Raw genomic sequence first — 17,383 nt, 5'->3', positions numbered from 1 at the left:
CTTTTCCCCCACCTCAGAATAGTTATGGCAAGTTGTGGCACACGGTGTTAAAAAAGAACAAACACATCAAGCTGGAAAGTAGATGGCATCTGTTAAATTAATGGCAAACATATTTTATATTCATAGTTGGACAGAATTGTGTTTTACATATTAATAGGCTGCCGTTTTCTTTGCATTACAGTGCGTAAACAAAGCAAGATGACATTGAAATGGCAAACTCATCTCTGCCTTTCGGACATTTAAACAACAAATGTAACTTAGACCGACTTCACTGGGCTCTGTGTGGCCGAGGTATTCTGTTACTTTTTCCACCCCTGGCATTCGGGACTGAAAGTGACACATTAGATCAGGGTTGATTGAAGGGTGTATTAACTTGGATCCAAGTTTCCCAAACTCGGGCTCCAAACAGTTACGTTGAAAACATTTCAGAGACCTCAAAGGGGACATATTACGGAGCATTGACACCCAAGGGTGAAAATTGTGAACATTTAACTAAGTACATCTCTTATCATCTTGTTTCAGAAAATGTGTCTGAGCAAACTCAACTTTTAAGCTTTAAAATTAATGGGTGTCCAATAATTCTTGAAAGTAATTTGACAAAAGCATGTCAGAGACGTGTTATTATGGAAACTAGAGGTGAAAATATTAATAGACAATTGATAAATCGTAAAAAAAAAAAATAATAATCATATAATCATTAGTTGCAGGCTTGCAGCCCTAAGGACGTTTTTTTTTAATTATGAAAGACTACATACCATTAATATGTCTCCTTTAAAATGACATCTGGTGCTTACGCCTACAAGCTGACCTGAAACATGGGGGGGGAAAAAAATCTTATAAAAATAAACATTGGTGTTTTTCTTAAGAGGTATGACACGCACGTTCATAAATACAACAAAAGCATTTGGATTAAATCTGGTAATTACATTGATACGTACATTTTTATACACAGCAGAACCTCCAAAGTCGAACCACGGTGGTGCAACGCAACCCGAATTGTGTTTATCTAATATTGTGGTGCCACCAAAGCAGAGAACCGTTGACAGCACATGATAAAATGCGATGACTGAAAAGTACAGTGAAACAAAACCAATAAATGTCAATTACAAATACTAGTTAATAATCCAATTTCACTAAACCGCTCCGAAAACTATTTACAACAAATGATGTCGCTTTGTTCAGTTATCTATGCCAATCACATATGGTGTCCACTCTGGAGGTTCCGCACCATTTGCATATTAATGTTCTGGAAATGGATTTCACATGTTTTCGTGGCTCACTATTCACTTGCCCCCCCTCCCTCCCATGGAACCTACCCTCTGCTATTTGCTGAAAAAATTGACCTATTCCTGACTTGTTCTGTAAAACGGCACCAAAGTCAAACAGGCAAACAGTAACTTCTCTCTGGGAAGCGCGCAGAACTGATCATCTCGTTTGCTCACCGCATGTTTTTGCTCTGCTTATAAGTGATTGCAAGAACGCTCAAGCAAACAAACGGTGGATACGTTATATACACGCAATTCCGGTGCATTTTTACAAATCGAATCATCTTTATCGTTATTAAAGTGTTTTGGGATTATAGTTTGTGATATATTCATGGTTTAAACGTTAAACATAAAAAAAAAAAATATACAAACATTTTTCAGGGTGGTCAGCTTCTCACGCTTCTTTACTATTCGCAGCAGGGCTCGGCCATCATCCCCCACGAATACAGAGGGTTTATCGTAGTCGCCATGGCTTTGCAGCACAGGATTGAAAGCGGGGTTAGCCACAAATCCATGTAATAACGCCATTGCTATCAGTGGAATGCTAATCGCTAGCTGCTGCAGTTGTGAGGTAACTTACTGTATTCTCCGTCTAAAACCAGGGGTTCACAAAATTATTTGTCATGGATTATTGTGGTCGTATCTTTTATAAAAAAGTACATACGGGGAATTAAATCAATTACGCCTCTCTACCTTAGCTTTCAGCCAAATAAAAGCTCTCATATGATTGTTACACAGCGCATGAATCTGACATCCCTGTGTAATTTTTTTGAAATTTTTAACAGTAAAAAAAATCCACATTTTGAGGATAAAATGTCTTTTTTTTTTTTTTAAGAGAATTAAGGTGTCTTTTCCAAAGTAAAAAGTGCAATATTAAGAGAATAAAGTTCTATTTTTGCAATTAACTAGATAAAATGTTCTTCCTTTGCTCAACTTAAGACTATTACATATGACACTGTTTTTCTTGTAAAAATTTGATTTTATTCTCTTAACTTTCATACTGTCAATTTGGTTTATTCTCATAAGATTAAAACACTTTTTTTTTTCTTCAAAAAAATATTCAATTCTATTTGTTGTAAGGTTCTGACTTTTCTCTCTCAAAAATAAGCATCTTTTCAATTCATATGGCGCACAAAGTACTTTGGTTTGATTGTATTTTTTCTGCCCTGTTCCTAAAATTTTGTGAACCCCTGGTCTTGAAGCATCATTGCGTTTCGCTATCAAGGTAATGAGAAAAATGGTTTAATATTCGAAGCTAAAGGAATGAAATTCTCAAGGACGTGAAGTGATAATTTGGGGATGGTTTTGCTTTGTGGGGGGGGGGGGGGGGGGTTCTGGCTAGTTGTTGTTCTCTTTGGTGGTCACGGTGACCAGCTGCTTAGCGGCTTTGGCAATGTCGTAGGCGCACTGGATGACCTGCTGCGTGACCAGCTGGACGTCGGCAGCGGCGGGGGGGCACGGCCCGCGGCACTCGCCGTGCAGCCGGCCGGCGCTGGAGGTGAGCAGGGACAGCGAGCCGCGAACAGTCTCCGAGGTCGGCCTCTGCCAGGGAAGACAAGAGAGATGAGATGAGAGAGAATCAGACGAGGCGGTCGCTATGGCAACGCCCGTAAGTAACCTCGCTGTCAGTGGTATAGAATGAAAAGTGCTAAGTTGACAGTTAGACACTTTTCAGACTAACCTAGCAACTTTTTTTTCCACAATACGCACTTAATGGCAAATTTTCAATGATTTTAAATTTGATTGGAAACTTTTAGCACTTTTTTATTTTTTTTGTGTTAAGAGTCAAATGCAGCAACTCGTGCATTGTCCTTCTACATGACAAGATTATTTTCTCTGTTACACACACAGCAACTTCAATAAATAAATAAGGCCTGTCAGCTACAATTATCGTCGCGTGAATGTAAACTATCCAGTCACAGCATTAATGCAAAAAGCAAGAGTCTGCATGTCTGCACATTGTGTCGTGTCGTGTTGTTTAGTGAACACATGCTCTTGTTGCAGGCTGGGGTGTCGCGTTACCTTGGGAAACAGAGCGGCCATCTCCTTCACAGCTACACAGATCTTCTCTGAACATGGTAGGAAGCTTCCAGGCAGACACAAACACACATGCATGGTCAGTAGTATAACCGTGTCACTTATTGTGTAAATACTTAGAAGTATGAAATCCCCTGTTGCAGGACGACTGGTATGGTACTGTGCCTATTTTCTGCATTTTAGTATATGAGTATATATTTTCTTATTCCTTTAGTATTATGCATCTTTTTCTAAATGAGTTTAATATTATGTAGCTACTTTTTATATGAGGTTATTAGCATACACATACATGGCAATGGCCTCATTTTGTTTGTCATGACTCTTGCTGCATACGTGCTTTTTTTTTCTACTCATGCTAACTGGCCGTGAATATGTACAATTGAATAAGCATTTGAAGAAGGCGCAGTCGAACAAGAAATAACGAAGGCAAATGGCGACGAGCACATAGTAAAGTTTCCTGAACAAAGTCAGCTGCAGGTCGCTTCCCGATTGGCTATTGTTACATTCAACGTCACAATTACTGAGTCTGCGATGTTAAAAATCACGTAATGTTTACCAAAGAATACAACTGCTTCTCTTTAGTCGCATTAGTCTTAGCAGCTGTTCAGGGGTGAATGAGGCCCAGCCGTGTCCTACGCCCTCATGTCAAACTGCTGGCCTACAAATAACTAAGATGTATCATAGACTGATTTAAAAAAAAAAAACAACAACAACAAGAGTGTGTATATGTTTGTATTTTGAAAAAACAACACCACCAAAACGAATCAGTCTACTTCCATGGAGAACTACAGAAATCTTGAGAATAATTACTGTTGAGACTGAAATTCCAAGGATTTGAACAATTTTAAAATCAAGTCTGTAAAACATGAATTGGTTATCAAACTATTTCGCAATTAATTTGATAATTAATTAGTTAGTAAAAAAAACACACACACACACACAACTGAAGGATGACGTACCTTTCGTGTTTGGTTTCCTGGGCGGCCCTCAGAAGCTCCTGAATGTTCTTGGTGATCTGCTCTGTCTTACAGATGACGTCCTCCGTGGACGGAAGGGCGGTGGATTCTTCCTCGCCCTCCGTCTCGTCCTCCACCGCCTCGGAGGCCGAGAAAGGGTTGCTGAAAGCGCACAAAATGGAGGGAGAGCGAGGAGCTTCACAACAACATCTACAATTGAACACACTAAAGGTTTTCAGAATTTAAACATTTTCAAGAAAAAAAATATTTTGAGAGAATGACATCATCACACACCACTAGTGCTCAACTCAGAGATCGTGTATTAAGAGAATACGAACACTTGTAAATATTGGTTAGCAGTCAGGAGATCCAGGTTTGAATCCCACTTTTGCATAATTTCCTCCAACATTTCCAAAAATAGGCACGATGGAAGACTCACATCACTGAAGAAATTGTCTAAAGGTGTGAACGTGATGATATGCAATTGAGTGGCGACCAATCCTGGGTGAATCCAGCTAACTCCCGCCAAAAGTCAGCTGGGATGGACTCCAGTTAGCCTATCCACTACTCTAATGAGGATGAGAGCTATAGAAAATGGATGGATGGTTATTTTTTTCCATCTACATATTAACTCATTCACTGCCATTGACGGCTATAGACGTCAAAAATTCATTTGAACTATTTCTATTAGTTCCACATTTTTTTCCACTTTTGTGAACAAGAGTATGAAAACCTAGAAAAAAAATTATTGTACATTTAGAACCTATATAAAATTTGTGATTAATTGTGACTTAACTATTGAAATCATGCGATTAATTACAATAAAAAAAATTGTTTAATTACTTAATTATTTAAACTCAAGATTAATCACAAATTTTATATCTGTTCTATATGTACAATAACAATTTTTCAAGATTTTCAGACTTTTAACAAAAGTGGAAAAAAATGTGAAACTAATAGAAATAGTTCAAATGAATTTTTGACGTCTATAGCCGTCAATGGCAGTGAATGAGTTAAAAGACGATGACTCATTTTTCCGTTTTTAATCCAGTTATAAAGCGGCAGTTTGACCGAAGACATTTCTTACCGAGTATCCTCTGGCTCCGAGTGGCTGAGGGCAGTATCACAGTTGAGCATGGCGCTGTGTGCCTCCAAACTGCAGCCCTGTGGGGAGATCAGACAATTATCATCCCATCCAAATGTGCAGACAAAACCACACCATCATGCATTGGATGCAGAAAAGGACAACAAGCGAAGGGATGCAATTAGTCAATGCAAAAAAATGCTGGCAAGAATAGTGAATGTTTTTATCGAGAGCCATGAAGCACATTTTAACTTTCTTTCAAGGACATTTGGACCCGGTGTCCGTCCGTATATAAGCAGCTCTGCTTCAAGAGGAAGTCAACCTTAAACATTTCTTGACAATAATATGTTATATGTGACCTCACTAGTCTAAACATGACATTCTGATTACTACAGCTCAGCTTCAGAAAACAGTGATGTCATCTTCAGTCGAAAAGTGGCAAAATGGCCGCCCCCTGAGATGGATAAAAACGGCTGGATTTTCCTGCTTAACTCATATTCCACTAACACAATATTAACCAGAATGCCATATTTAGACTAGTGGGGCTGCATAGAACATATTATTGTGAAGATTTTTTTGGGGGGGGGTTGACTCACCCTTTCGGCACAAGTCAAAAGCGAGGGTGCGGCCAGCAAGGCAAGCCAAGCTGCTTTTAAAGAGACGAACGTCAGGTGAGAGGCAACTAGCGAGGGCGGGGGTTGCTTTTCGTGGAGCCCTCCAAGTACTTAACCCTTCGAGATCTCTCATCGCGCGACCAGGACAGGGAAGAGGGGAAGGATGGGAGGGAGGAAGCGGCCGTTCCCAAAGGACCCCTCCCCATCTAGAAAAGGGTCAGACCAAGTTGAGCCAACTCAAATGAAATGAATGATCACAAAAACAAACAAAAAAAAAAACACCACCAGCTCCAAGCCAGGCATTTATACCGAGTCACGTCAACAGTCGAGCAAGAGCCGCAATGCACCGGTGGCGCTTACGTTGGTAGGGAAGGGCTGTAAGACGACACCGTCCTCCCGCCGAGTGGCGTCGTTGCGGTGGGGGCACGGTCTGGGGATGGAGCCCGTCTCGTACATGGACATGGCGCGCCCGCCGCGCGTCTGCCGTCGGCCCGCGGGCCCCTGGACCTGGTGCTGCGCGGCGGGGGCCTGCCACCGCAGCGTCGTGTTCTCCGTTTGCAGGGAGTTCAGCTGGGGAGGACAAAAGGAGGTGAAGCGGGACGGAAGGGCATTAATAATGGAGCAAATTGCAGCCAAAGCTCAAGCAAGAAGCCTTTCAAAGCTATTTTGAGATACAGACTTAGAAGTAAGGGTTGAACAATCGCTAAGGCTGCAAATTGGAGGGACAAAAATGTTGACATCAAATAGTGACGTGCAGGTTTAGGACTTGACTAACCTTGCCCTGCATGGCTCGCAGCTCTTCGCTCAGGTGACAGTTGACTTTGAGAAGCTGCTGGATTTTGGCTTCCGAGGCGGTGAGGGCGCTTTTCACGTCCATGAACTCCCGCACCGTGATGGGGCCGTCCGACAGGTCGGATGACTCGGAGCTCTGGTGCATGCCAACGGAATTCGTTTGAATCAGTGTTAGGGGCGGAAGGGAGGGGGTAAAAGGAAACAATCGACAAGGAATCAATTGTCAAATTCATCAGCAACTATTTTAATAATCGAGTAATCGTTTCGAGGCTTTTTTTATTTTTTTATTGTCCAAATCAGTAACAACATTAATTGTTCACTGATTTCTGTAGTCCTTCATGAAAGAAGACTGATTATCTTCTGTGTTTAATCAAAATAAGACATTTTCTAACATCTGTTTTTACTTTGGAAAACAATGACGAGCCGGTAACAGAGTACAACATCAATCCCTTTTTTAATCACTATGAGAATACAAAGTACGAAATACACACCAATCACTCGTTGACTCATTTGCTCCTAAAAACGTATAAATATGTATTTGAAATATTACCATGCTCCCAAAGAAGTTAAAAATTTTTTTTTTTTTAGAGCATACAGAAGGCTTTGATGCAGCCTCTGAACTGAACTGAAGAGAACGCTCGAAGCAATGGTAGTTATAACAAAATCGGCCAGCAGGTGGCAGCAAGAGGTTGGGAGTGATTGAGTAAATAAACAGTAATCAGGAGGGAAAATGTTTTTGTAATACACTTTAATAAAAAATTAAAATGAATCAGATTAGTCGATTGATTAAATATTCAATAGATTAATCGATTCTAAAAATATTCGATAGCGTCCGCGCTAGTGTCAAGCCAAACCTTGGTCCTTCCGTCAGTGCCGTTGTCCCCGCGGGTTGCCTCTTGGATGGGATCTTCATCCGAGGCCACGCTGTCATAGTCGGGCTGGTCGTTATCTTGGCTGTCGCTGCTGTGGCGACTGTTTACTCCTTGCAGGATCAGCTCCACATTCTCTGTAGATATTTAAAGGAGTGAAGTTCATTGTGTTGTTCTAGTAGGGCTGAGCAATTCATCCAAATTTAATCATGAGTTCAATATTGCCTTCTCACCATCATAAAAACATTATAATCTAAGTAATAGGCTCCAGTTACTCAAAAGCAAAAAAAAAAAATGGATGAAGAAAGGATAGATGAATTTTCGCACCTTTGGGACTTTCACAGGAGTTCCCCCACTGTCGCCGTTTGGCATCTGTCAGAATATCGATGACCAAGGTGGCAAATTCATGGGCGCTAAATCTCGCCAATTTCTGACGACCCTGAGTGAGGAATTCACTAATTGAAAACAATACACACGAATATACGGTTAAAAAAAAGAAAAGAAAAAAAAAGCGGGGACGGCACTTGCTTGATTTCTGGTGGAGGAGTACTCGGGGTTGACTGGCAGGAAAGGCACCAGCGTGGTGTCTGTGACCAGTGTGCTGTGGTTCTGAGTGGCCAAACACACTAGAAAACATGACAACATACAAATTTAAGTGGACATACAACGGAAGCAAAGCTTTTGTGAATGTCCGTTTGTTGTCTTTTTATTACTGTATTATAAAATACAGTGGCCAGGGGAGAATCCGCTTCTTTCTTGACCATCGCATCATGACGTTGTTGGTACGATACAAAATAATACAGGACAATATATGTGTGGCCTCAAAATAGGGCTGAATAATTAATTGAATCCAAATATTGTAATGAGTCGAATGCAGTTTTCAAATCGCAACGGCTGCTGTTTGAGGGGGAAAACAACAGCTTCGTTTTGGTCAGTTTATATATATATATTTTTTTATATATATATATAAAATATGTATATTTTGTGTATTTATTTTACTTATAGACTGCCTCGATAAGTTTGTTTACATGTCACTGTTTAATGAGAGATGAAAAGTTGAAGTGATTATGCCACAGATTTGCCTGCATTGTGAGTTTACTCTGACACTTGTTGAATATAATTTTGTGAAGTTGTCATACTGAATGCTTAAAGCCCCACTTATTAACTTTTCAGCCTTCAATTCATATTTTCATAACTCTGCTGCTGAAACATTGACTTACAGCTAGATTAATGAAACCATTGCCATGGCCTGAGGGGGGTCTCTATCGTTTTTACTTGCACTAAACAACTTTGACGAGGGTGGTAGGAACACTGCCACAGAAAAAAGAAAAAAAACTACAACTGTGCAGACTGCTTTACGGCATGTCACGGTCCCCCTTTTCCCATTCGCTCCAAAGACGAGTCGAACGTCTACGCGCGATTATTGTTGTCATGGAGAAGCTGTAAAACAACCCAAAAAAAAAAAAAGACGATTTTTGTCAGACGAGACAAAAAATAAATAAATACAAATGGATGTATGAAAGCACAGTACAGGATTAATACTGGCCCCACTTTCACTCGCTGGCATGAGGTCAAAGACTAGAGGGGATTTCCAACTGACGCTGCCTTTTTGTGGGGCTCGACTCTTTTCCTGCTGGACTAGTAGTTTTTAGCTTTCCATGCGCAAATCAAAATGATTATGCTAATGTTAGCTATTGTAAATTTTAACGATAGCAATAAAGAGCCATCAGATTGATAGTTGGCCGCAACACTCACGACGCTATGCGCTGGTCCTCATGGGAAATGTGGTCTTCATTCAAGGCAAAAACACTACTGCTTTTGTCCATATGGTGCCGCCAAAATCAATGAAAACTGAAAAGTCTTTTGTGCTACTTTAAAAGACTGCAAGTCAAACTGTTAACAACTATGACAGTTATTAACTCTAATTCAAGTAGATCAATTGTCTTACATTGGTTAATTTGCTATTTATTATTATTATTTTTTTTAATACATGGGAAGAAGTCACCAACTCACTCGCTACCATAATGAGCATAATGGCTAGCCTTCTTCAAACATCAATAAAAGGGCATATCTGGCTACAAATGACAACAAAGTGCAATCAAAATGTGCAGTGACTGTGACCAACCAAATGAGATTTCTCCGATAGCTCTGCGCCACTGACAAACAACTGAGCTAGAATTCCATTTTAAATTCAGACTATGGAGTGGATGAAGCTGCGCATCCATTAGCAGCCGTGTTGCATTCGAGGTCACGTTGTCACTCGGACACTTGGGGTTAGGGTGGCAACGACAACGGAAGGAACTGAGGGCTTGTGAAGGGTCACGGTGACATTGCGCTTTCATGTTTTTGTTCATTTCCTCTTTCCAATTTGATGTTTCATTAAAAGTCCACGGACTGCATCACAAGTGTTTTTTGCTGCACTATACCCGCGTCCGTTTCCCGTCGGTCCACTTCGTCGTAAACATCCATAGCGAGCTCCTCAAACTGATGGTTACTTAGCTGGAAAAATAGGGGGAGAAAATAGTTAGACAATAATATGGAATTGAAAATATGTAATAAAGAAGAAGGCCTTACAGACTGGAGCTTCTTTTTGGCAGCTTTTGCAAATTCTGACAAATCTAGACTGCTTTAAAAAAAAAAAAAATAATTAAAAGGGACATACAGTCACAAAAACATGCCAGATACTTACTTATTCCTGTAGCCATCAAAAAGAAGGCAGTGTTGGAAAAAGTATGTGTATTATTAAATCTACTCATTTAAAAACAAAGCATGTATCTCTGATTTAAGGGACCGCTGCAAAATTATACCATAACTATTGACATGCATGTTTAACCAGCGATTTTTTTTTTTTTTCTCCAGAGCGCAATATAAAAAGCAAGCGTACCTGTCTGCCATTTGAGGGATGATGAAGTGTTGACCAAATCTGTGATCTGCAACAACAACCACGACATAATCAACATCAACCTCTCAACCACTCGGCAGGAGACACTTTACGACCGACGCCTCCCATTATTACCCGGTCTTCGTCCACAAAGGTAAAACGTTAAGCGGTCAGTGAGTTCGTATTGGATCTCCACGAGGCGCTCGGCCAGCTCCTGATGCCCGGCTTGTCTGTAATAACAAACGTGTAAGCAAACCTCAGGTAGAAAAAAAAAAAAAAATACATAAGTATAAGTTCAGGGTGTATAAACAGATTTTGTTTCCCCAAGTAAAATGAGTATTTTTCCATATCTGGTTTCAGTAAGTTTACGGATAATTTGATGCAAGTTATTTATGGCGAAAGTAACAGAACAAGCCACTAAATGGTTCATCTCATTGTCAGCCATCATGTGACGACATCATCTTGTGTTCATTGTATCGCACACAATGCTAATGGCAGACCAGTTAAGATTTCTTTTTTTTTCTTCATCTTTTGACTGTGGTTAACATACGAAAATAGAAATAATACACACATCAGGTTTTTATTTCTCTTAAGACTGCAAATAACGTGTTGGGCCGGCTTTACCTAGCACAGTCAATAGGAGTTTTCCCACTGGAGTCGAGAGCTCCGGGATCAGCGCCATACACAGCCAACAGCTCAGCTTGTAACAATTGTCCCGCTTTCGCTGCTATGTGCAACGGCGTGTTTCCTTTCTCCTGCGACCCCATGAAGAAAAAAAAAATCGTATTATAGCAACATGATATCACCTGAACAGGAAACGACACCAACAATAGTCTGGGAAGTTGCACTCACCGGATGGAAGAAGTTGGCCTGCGCTCCCAGGGATAAAAGTCTCAAGCAGGTCTCAAGGTTCCCCGTTCGAACGCTGGAATGCAGTTGCTGCACAGAGAGAACAGAGTGAGTTTGGCTTGGATTTACACTGCACTCCCCAATTCCCATGCAATGCCTATATCCCATTATTTTAGGCTGTCTATTTCCATGTACATTTCAAGTTTATATGGCCATGTTTACATACATGGTTGTTAGTGGTGCAACGGATCACAAAAGTCACTGTTCGGATTGGATCACGGGTCGATCGTTTTTTGGATCAGGTAAAAAAAAGATAAATAGTACTTTGTCTTCATTTATTTTGTAAAGCGCTTTTTCCATAAAAAAAAAATCTATTGAAAATGTCTAATATAGCCGTTTAGGATTTAGGAACACAACTTTTAGTTTTAGTTATGTTCCTATAATCTAAACAGCTAAGTAAGATTTTGAGTAATATTTATCTTTTTTTTTTAATATATAATGAAAAGACCTGCAATTTAAGGCACATTCCATTCCTTGGACAGTGAATTAGAAAGAAGCCTTGGTCCAGAATAATGAAAAAGAATTAAAGCCAGCCAGGTACCAGCTGTCAAACTCACTTCCCAGCCGGCAGCCAGACACTCGTTGGTCATGCTAACAGCTAGCCGCTAGCCACTTACGTCGAAGACTTCTGCCGTATCATACAATGGCGGCGTAATTCATTAGCGGTTTCTTAGCGTCCTAAATTAGCAATTGAACATGAGTTCGGGATAGCGTTGTGTTGATTTTGGTCGCAACTACAATGTCAATCAACTACGATAAAGAAACGTCTAAAAGGAAAGTCAAGCTAGTCATCGCGCAATGACATGGGTGAATTTCAAAGTAAAAGTGTACTAAGGCTATTTGCATTGCCGTCAATGTATTACTGTATTTGGTAAACCTTATTTTGAAGTTAGGCTTAGCGCGTTATATTGAGTATGTTTCAGCTTCCTTGACATGTCAGAATTGTATCGACTGTGAATGCGCACTTTGCTTTTGTTTAGTTTTTTCCCCACCAACCGATCCGCGGATAGGACGTAATCCAAACCGACCAATGATGATCCGTTGCACCACTAATGGTTGTAATTTCTGTTAGTTTGGCATTAATGGTGGGACGTCGAATACTTTACCTTGCTAAGATCTTTGGCGGTGACGCTGTCGTCCTCCCGACAAGGCATGCGATGGACGTATGCCAACATTTGGTATTTGGCCTTGATGAACTCTGTCTTATTGGGACTAGACAACAGATTTGGTTTGATTCCGTCATGTCGTGTTGAGGAAAGATTAGAATGCCTCCTCTCTAATAGACACTGTCCCCCATTTAATTGCTAGCTAATAATAGAAATATACAGACACTTACTGAACACGGTCCTGGGGGTTGGCTTTACGCTTGCCGCTAGCTGAGGACGAGGAAGACGACGAGGGGTCGAGAAGGCTATGCTCCCATATGGAATTGGCTCCATTGCCGTAAAGTGTCTGCACCATCTAAAACGAACAATTAAACGCGACATTAATGTGCAGGATTGGTCAACAACGACAGCAGCGGTAAGAGTCGGCAGCACCGGGGGTCACCTGAAACTGGGAGGGGGGCCACACCGAATGGGTCAGATGCCGGACTTGGGAGCTGTGTCGTCCCAGACCTCGATGGATGCTGCAGCATTCATCGCAGATCAGCACGCCTCGGTTGACTGAGGCCCACCGAGGCTCTGTAAAGCACACATGGAGTGTAAAATGAGGTTTGCAAAGCAACGCTAGTGAACATCCTCCATTCATGGTGGATGGGAACTTAGCTCTGCCGCGAATAGCCTGCGAAAACTAGGTGAGGTTTGTAACTGCTCTTAAAATAGATGATCATAAAGCATCAACAACATGCGAATGTACACAATCATAAACACATGGTACGTGCTGTTAAATTAACCCAAACAAAACACCTTTAACATATGTTAGTTTAAAATTGAAATGTACTTGTGTTTTATTTGCTTTCATTTTCAGTAGGATACTTGTGCTAATTGAAATAGTTGTTGTTTTTTTAATACTAATATTTGCTGTAATTGCTTTATTGCTGATTCAGACATGGGAAGAACGCATCAATTTGTCCTGAATGTACAAAGTCGGGTTAGGTTGTCGGTGCAAAAACAGGATATCGTAAACAGAACGCACACTTGTATACAATAGTGGTTGTCATGGAAACAAATCATGTAGAGTCACAAATAAACAAGACAGTTTTGGCCATTACATGGATGGGTGGCTTGATATGATAGATAATTAGGGGGATACAGAGAAAAAAGTTGCTTTATTCATCCCTCTTAAATCTCATCATAAACATTATGCCGCCTTAGTGGTCTGCTAGTAGCAAACATTCCCATTGGTTCCTCACCAGCTAATCTACAATTGATGATTCCACAACATTGGTAACCGAATAAAAAAAGATGAACCAATAAACAAAATATCGCGAGAAGCCGAAAAGTTCGTAACATCTCGCGCACAAAACGCACGCAAAAACACTACCAAGGACATAAGGGTAACGCCATAAGTGTGAGACATTGCAGGTAGTAAATGATCTAAGTGATCTTTAATATCAAGACCGTAATAAAGAGTACAATGCACGGTTCCTTTCTGGTGTTGTGTTCGAGGCTAGCAAGTTAGGCTAGCAAGACGGCTAAGCAGTTAGCTTGTTTTGACATACCCGGAGCGCTGCAGTCCGCGCAGACCTCTTTGCTTCGCACTCGTTTTGACATCCCCTCACAGACGCTTAATTTCGGCTTCAAACAAAGCAGAAGAAGACTGCACAATAGTTAGTGAGCCAGCCGAGCAGCAGTTACTAATCGTTGGCGGAAAAAAAATGCAACAACTCTCCCTGCCCATCTGCCCTGCCTACTGTTGAACAAAGATGGGACCCGTTCCGCTTCTCTCGGGTGCCTCCTTGTTCGCTTCCTCGGTCACTTCCTTTCTCGCGTCTTGGACAGCCACTTAACCTGCGAAGGAGTCGAACCGTACCAAGGAAAAATGCGATTGATAATTAATTAAATATATAAATTAAATTATAATTCGTATTTCATGTGTTTTGGTAGATTGTCATTCCATGAGCTTGTATCTCAAAATTTTCTATCCCTAAATAAAATTTTCCTCATTACATTTCTCATTACGTAATTTCCATTCATTTCAGTGGGAAAATATTATTTGAGATAAGCGTTTGAGCTACAAAATGGGGAACCCATATTCTGAAGTCACATTTTTACCATCACCATCTTGCACTGGTTCTGGTTGGCCAATTAAAAAGTCCCAAAATGTCTGAAAGCTGCGCTGCCTTGCTACAGTTGCATGGCATGATCTCCGCGCCTCTTCATCAGGATAATTGCAACGACTCTGCTTAATTAAGCAGCACCTGCGACACGTTAACCTACTACAATTTTACTGTAAGAGCCCCCCACCCCGCCCCGCCCCCCTGCACGACAGGTTACTGGTGGGGGCTACTGTTTCTTTAAAGGGGTGTTGGTCGACGGAGAGGTAGCACATAGGTTTAATTTAGTCGCAAAGGAACACGGAGTACGTTTGTTTTTTATTTATTTTTTATTTTTTGGCGTGTTGTTGACCTCCAAGAAGGCAGCAGCAGCAGCCGTGCGTGCGTGCGTGCAACCTGCAGCCATGGGAGGTAAGCCTTATGATGATGATGATGATTATTATTATTATCGTCAATTTGCAACGAGATGACCATTGCCTAAAATGCACATCAAATGCAGTCCTGTTTGTCTGTCGTGACAGAAGCGGAGACTCGTCAAAAATTGCTGCGCAGTGTGAAGAAAGAGGTGCGTTGTGCTTTCAGTGGCCTTATTTTTTTTTTTTTTGCGTTTTAGTCACACATTAATCGGCGTAGAAGCTAAAAAGGATTGTACACTGTATATAGCCATGATGGTGATGATGCTGGTGATGACGATGGTGCTGATGCACACGCGCGCGCGCGTGCACGCACCATTTTTCCATCACCCTTGCATTACGATGTCAATTACTGTGCCTTTTCTGTTTGCAATCGGGTTTGCGTTGAAACGACAGCAGACTGTCATGTGAGAGAAAGGGGAAACATGGCGGTTTTTCCCTGCCTGTTTTTTATTTTAATTCCCAAGTGAGAAAGCACGGTACTCCCCCCTCACCTGTGACTCATTGCATCTCGAAATATACGCACGAGGAGGGGCTGCTTCTTTGCATTTTCCATACAGTTTATGAATATAGAGCCATTGGAGGAAGATGAACTGCATTCTAGCAGTTTATGAGTTTTCCATTTGAGTAAATAGACGTTTTTTTAATGATATAAACTACTGTAATAATTACATTATTGTCATCATTTATCTGTATCTATCGCTACACCCATATTTTTTTTGTTGTTGGGTGGGGGGACTGCAGCGTAATTGTACTTTATAGACACTGATTAATAAACGAATAGTATACAATGTGGATAATTTGTCAGTTTGTACGTCAGGATTTAATGCTGATATTCGTTGTGCTGCTCCAGCTGTTGTTTCCGCCTTGGCCACCAGGAGGCAGTGTAATAGTCATACAGACCGTAATAAAGAATATTAGGGGTGTGAATGAATGTTTTTTTTAGCTCCTCAAGATAGCACTTTTGGTTTAAATGTGCTAGCTAAACAGCTAACCAGACAGACAGACAAACAGCCAGACGGACAATGAAGCTTCATGAAGCACTTGTGAGATTTTTTTTTACTCCTCGAGATAGCACTCTTGGTTTAAATGTGCCAGCTAGCTAGCTAAACAACTAACCACAGAGACAGACAGACAGATAAACGAAGCTTCATGAAGCACTTGTGATATTTTTTTACTCCTCGAGATAGCACTCTTGGTTTAAATGTGCCAGCTAGCTAGCTAAACAACTAACCACAGAGACAGACAGACAGATAGACGAAGCTTCATGAAGCACGTGTGATATTTTTTGGGCTCCTCTAGATGGCACTCTTGGTTTAAAGATGCAGTGGGAATGTAATCAATTTCCTTCGCCAAAATCTTTCAACGAAGAGCAACATCTAGGAGTAAAGAAAATAATTGCAAGTGCATCATGAAGGTTCATGAAGCTTCATTTTCCCATCACTACTAATCAGTAAAGCCACTCTATTTAACAAACAAATTGCAATCTGTTTCATGTTTGAACAACATTGCAATTAAATATGAAGGCTTTAAACATCGATTTTGGCCGCATATTGAATCGATACAAGAATTGCATGCTGTAATATCGCAATACATCGTCAAATATATATATATTTTTTGACACCCCTTGTACTTATACTATTACTATAAGTACCTTGTTTTGATGTTTCATGGTGGACGTGGTCTACACGTGTCGCAATTCCTCAAAAGTCCCGTTTAAAATGGCAAAAATAGCAAGTGCACTGAAATGGAAAGAGTCCTCATTAAAGCACTTGATTATTTTGGATGCGTTGAGGGTTCTGTTAAGCCTTTTCACAGCAGAATCATCCAACTTGTTGAATGAAAACGCTGCGTTTATAACCCGAGGGGCTTGTCAAGGTCAGAATAAATGTCACTTCTCCGCTCCACTTTGAAGACGATGTTCCCACTGTGTAACGGAAGTCGTAAGCGCTTTTTTTGATGGAGCAGCGGCGGCATATTCTATAGGCCATGAAGGAACACGGATGCTTGTGTCCCACAGGTGAAGCAGATCATGGAGGAGGCGGTGACGAGGAAATTTGTGCACGCAGACAGCAGCCACATCGTTTCATTCTGTGGTAGGAACATTTGCATATTTTCTTGGAATTTCTTTGGTGTTGCTCTGACGAATGAATTTCCTTTTTTTGTCGGGGGCTGAAAACTCCAAAATTAACATGTTCAAAATTAGGGATGCACGATAATGCTATTTTCAACCGATAACGATAAACCAATCATTTAGAAAATGCAGATGTTGATAAGCCGATAAATGTTTGCAAAATTAACTTTAATGCAAATATACTTTCGGGTCCTACTATAATATGCATAATT

At 40.8% G+C, this 17,383-nt stretch overlaps 2 protein-coding genes across 4 annotated transcripts in view; one reads left to right on the top strand and one right to left on the bottom strand.

Annotated features, from left to right (window-relative positions):
- The window catches only part of sgsm1b (small G protein signaling modulator 1b), a 30,609-nt gene that overhangs the window by 925 nt on the left and 12,301 nt on the right, over positions 1-17,383 (top strand). The window contains exons 2-9 of the mRNA XM_086095976.1: positions 2,668-2,874; positions 3,270-3,343; positions 4,334-4,489; positions 10,477-10,652; positions 11,313-11,455; positions 12,905-15,035; positions 15,146-15,189; positions 17,058-17,133. Coding sequence (XP_085952102.1) covers positions 15,029-15,035; positions 15,146-15,189; positions 17,058-17,133 — 127 coding nt within the window. The 5' untranslated portion in view covers positions 2,668-2,874; positions 3,270-3,343; positions 4,334-4,489; ... (1 more) ...; positions 11,313-11,455; positions 12,905-15,028. The remainder of the gene's footprint in view (positions 1-2,667; positions 2,875-3,269; positions 3,344-4,333; positions 4,490-10,476; positions 10,653-11,312; positions 11,456-12,904; positions 15,036-15,145; positions 15,190-17,057; positions 17,134-17,383) is intronic.
- On the bottom strand, positions 73-14,383 carry LOC147161648 (ARF GTPase-activating protein GIT2-like). Of its 3 annotated transcripts, none has more exons than XM_086095979.1 (20): positions 14,070-14,383; positions 12,956-13,089; positions 12,744-12,868; positions 12,514-12,619; positions 11,351-11,437; positions 11,123-11,253; positions 10,634-10,728; positions 10,502-10,547; positions 10,192-10,240; positions 10,044-10,116; positions 8,146-8,243; positions 7,945-8,056; positions 7,603-7,754; positions 6,732-6,884; positions 6,317-6,526; positions 6,073-6,162; positions 5,346-5,422; positions 4,262-4,420; positions 3,288-3,351; positions 73-2,807 (listed from the first exon to the last, which is right to left on the bottom strand). In XM_086095979.1, the coding sequence occupies exons 1-20, from the start codon at positions 14,119-14,121 to the stop codon at positions 2,604-2,606; spliced, it is 2,217 nt and encodes a 738-aa protein (XP_085952105.1). In that variant the 5' UTR covers positions 14,122-14,383; the 3' UTR covers positions 73-2,603. The 3 variants fall into 3 exon arrangements, with proteins under 3 accessions (XP_085952105.1, XP_085952103.1, XP_085952106.1); XM_086095977.1 differs by having other exon boundaries at positions 10,192-10,243; positions 14,070-14,382; XM_086095980.1 differs by lacking the exon at positions 6,073-6,162 and having other exon boundaries at positions 10,192-10,243; positions 14,070-14,377.

The sequence above is a fragment of the Leptonotus elevatus genome, chromosome 15 (genome assembly GCF_054856555.1).
Source record: "Leptonotus elevatus isolate MCC_2025b chromosome 15, RoL_Lele_1.0, whole genome shotgun sequence".
In the NCBI taxonomy this organism is placed as follows: Eukaryota; Metazoa; Chordata; class Actinopteri; order Syngnathiformes; family Syngnathidae; genus Leptonotus; species Leptonotus elevatus.
Note: the sequence above shows the minus strand (reverse complement) of the source record. Positions and strands in the feature narration are given on the sequence as shown.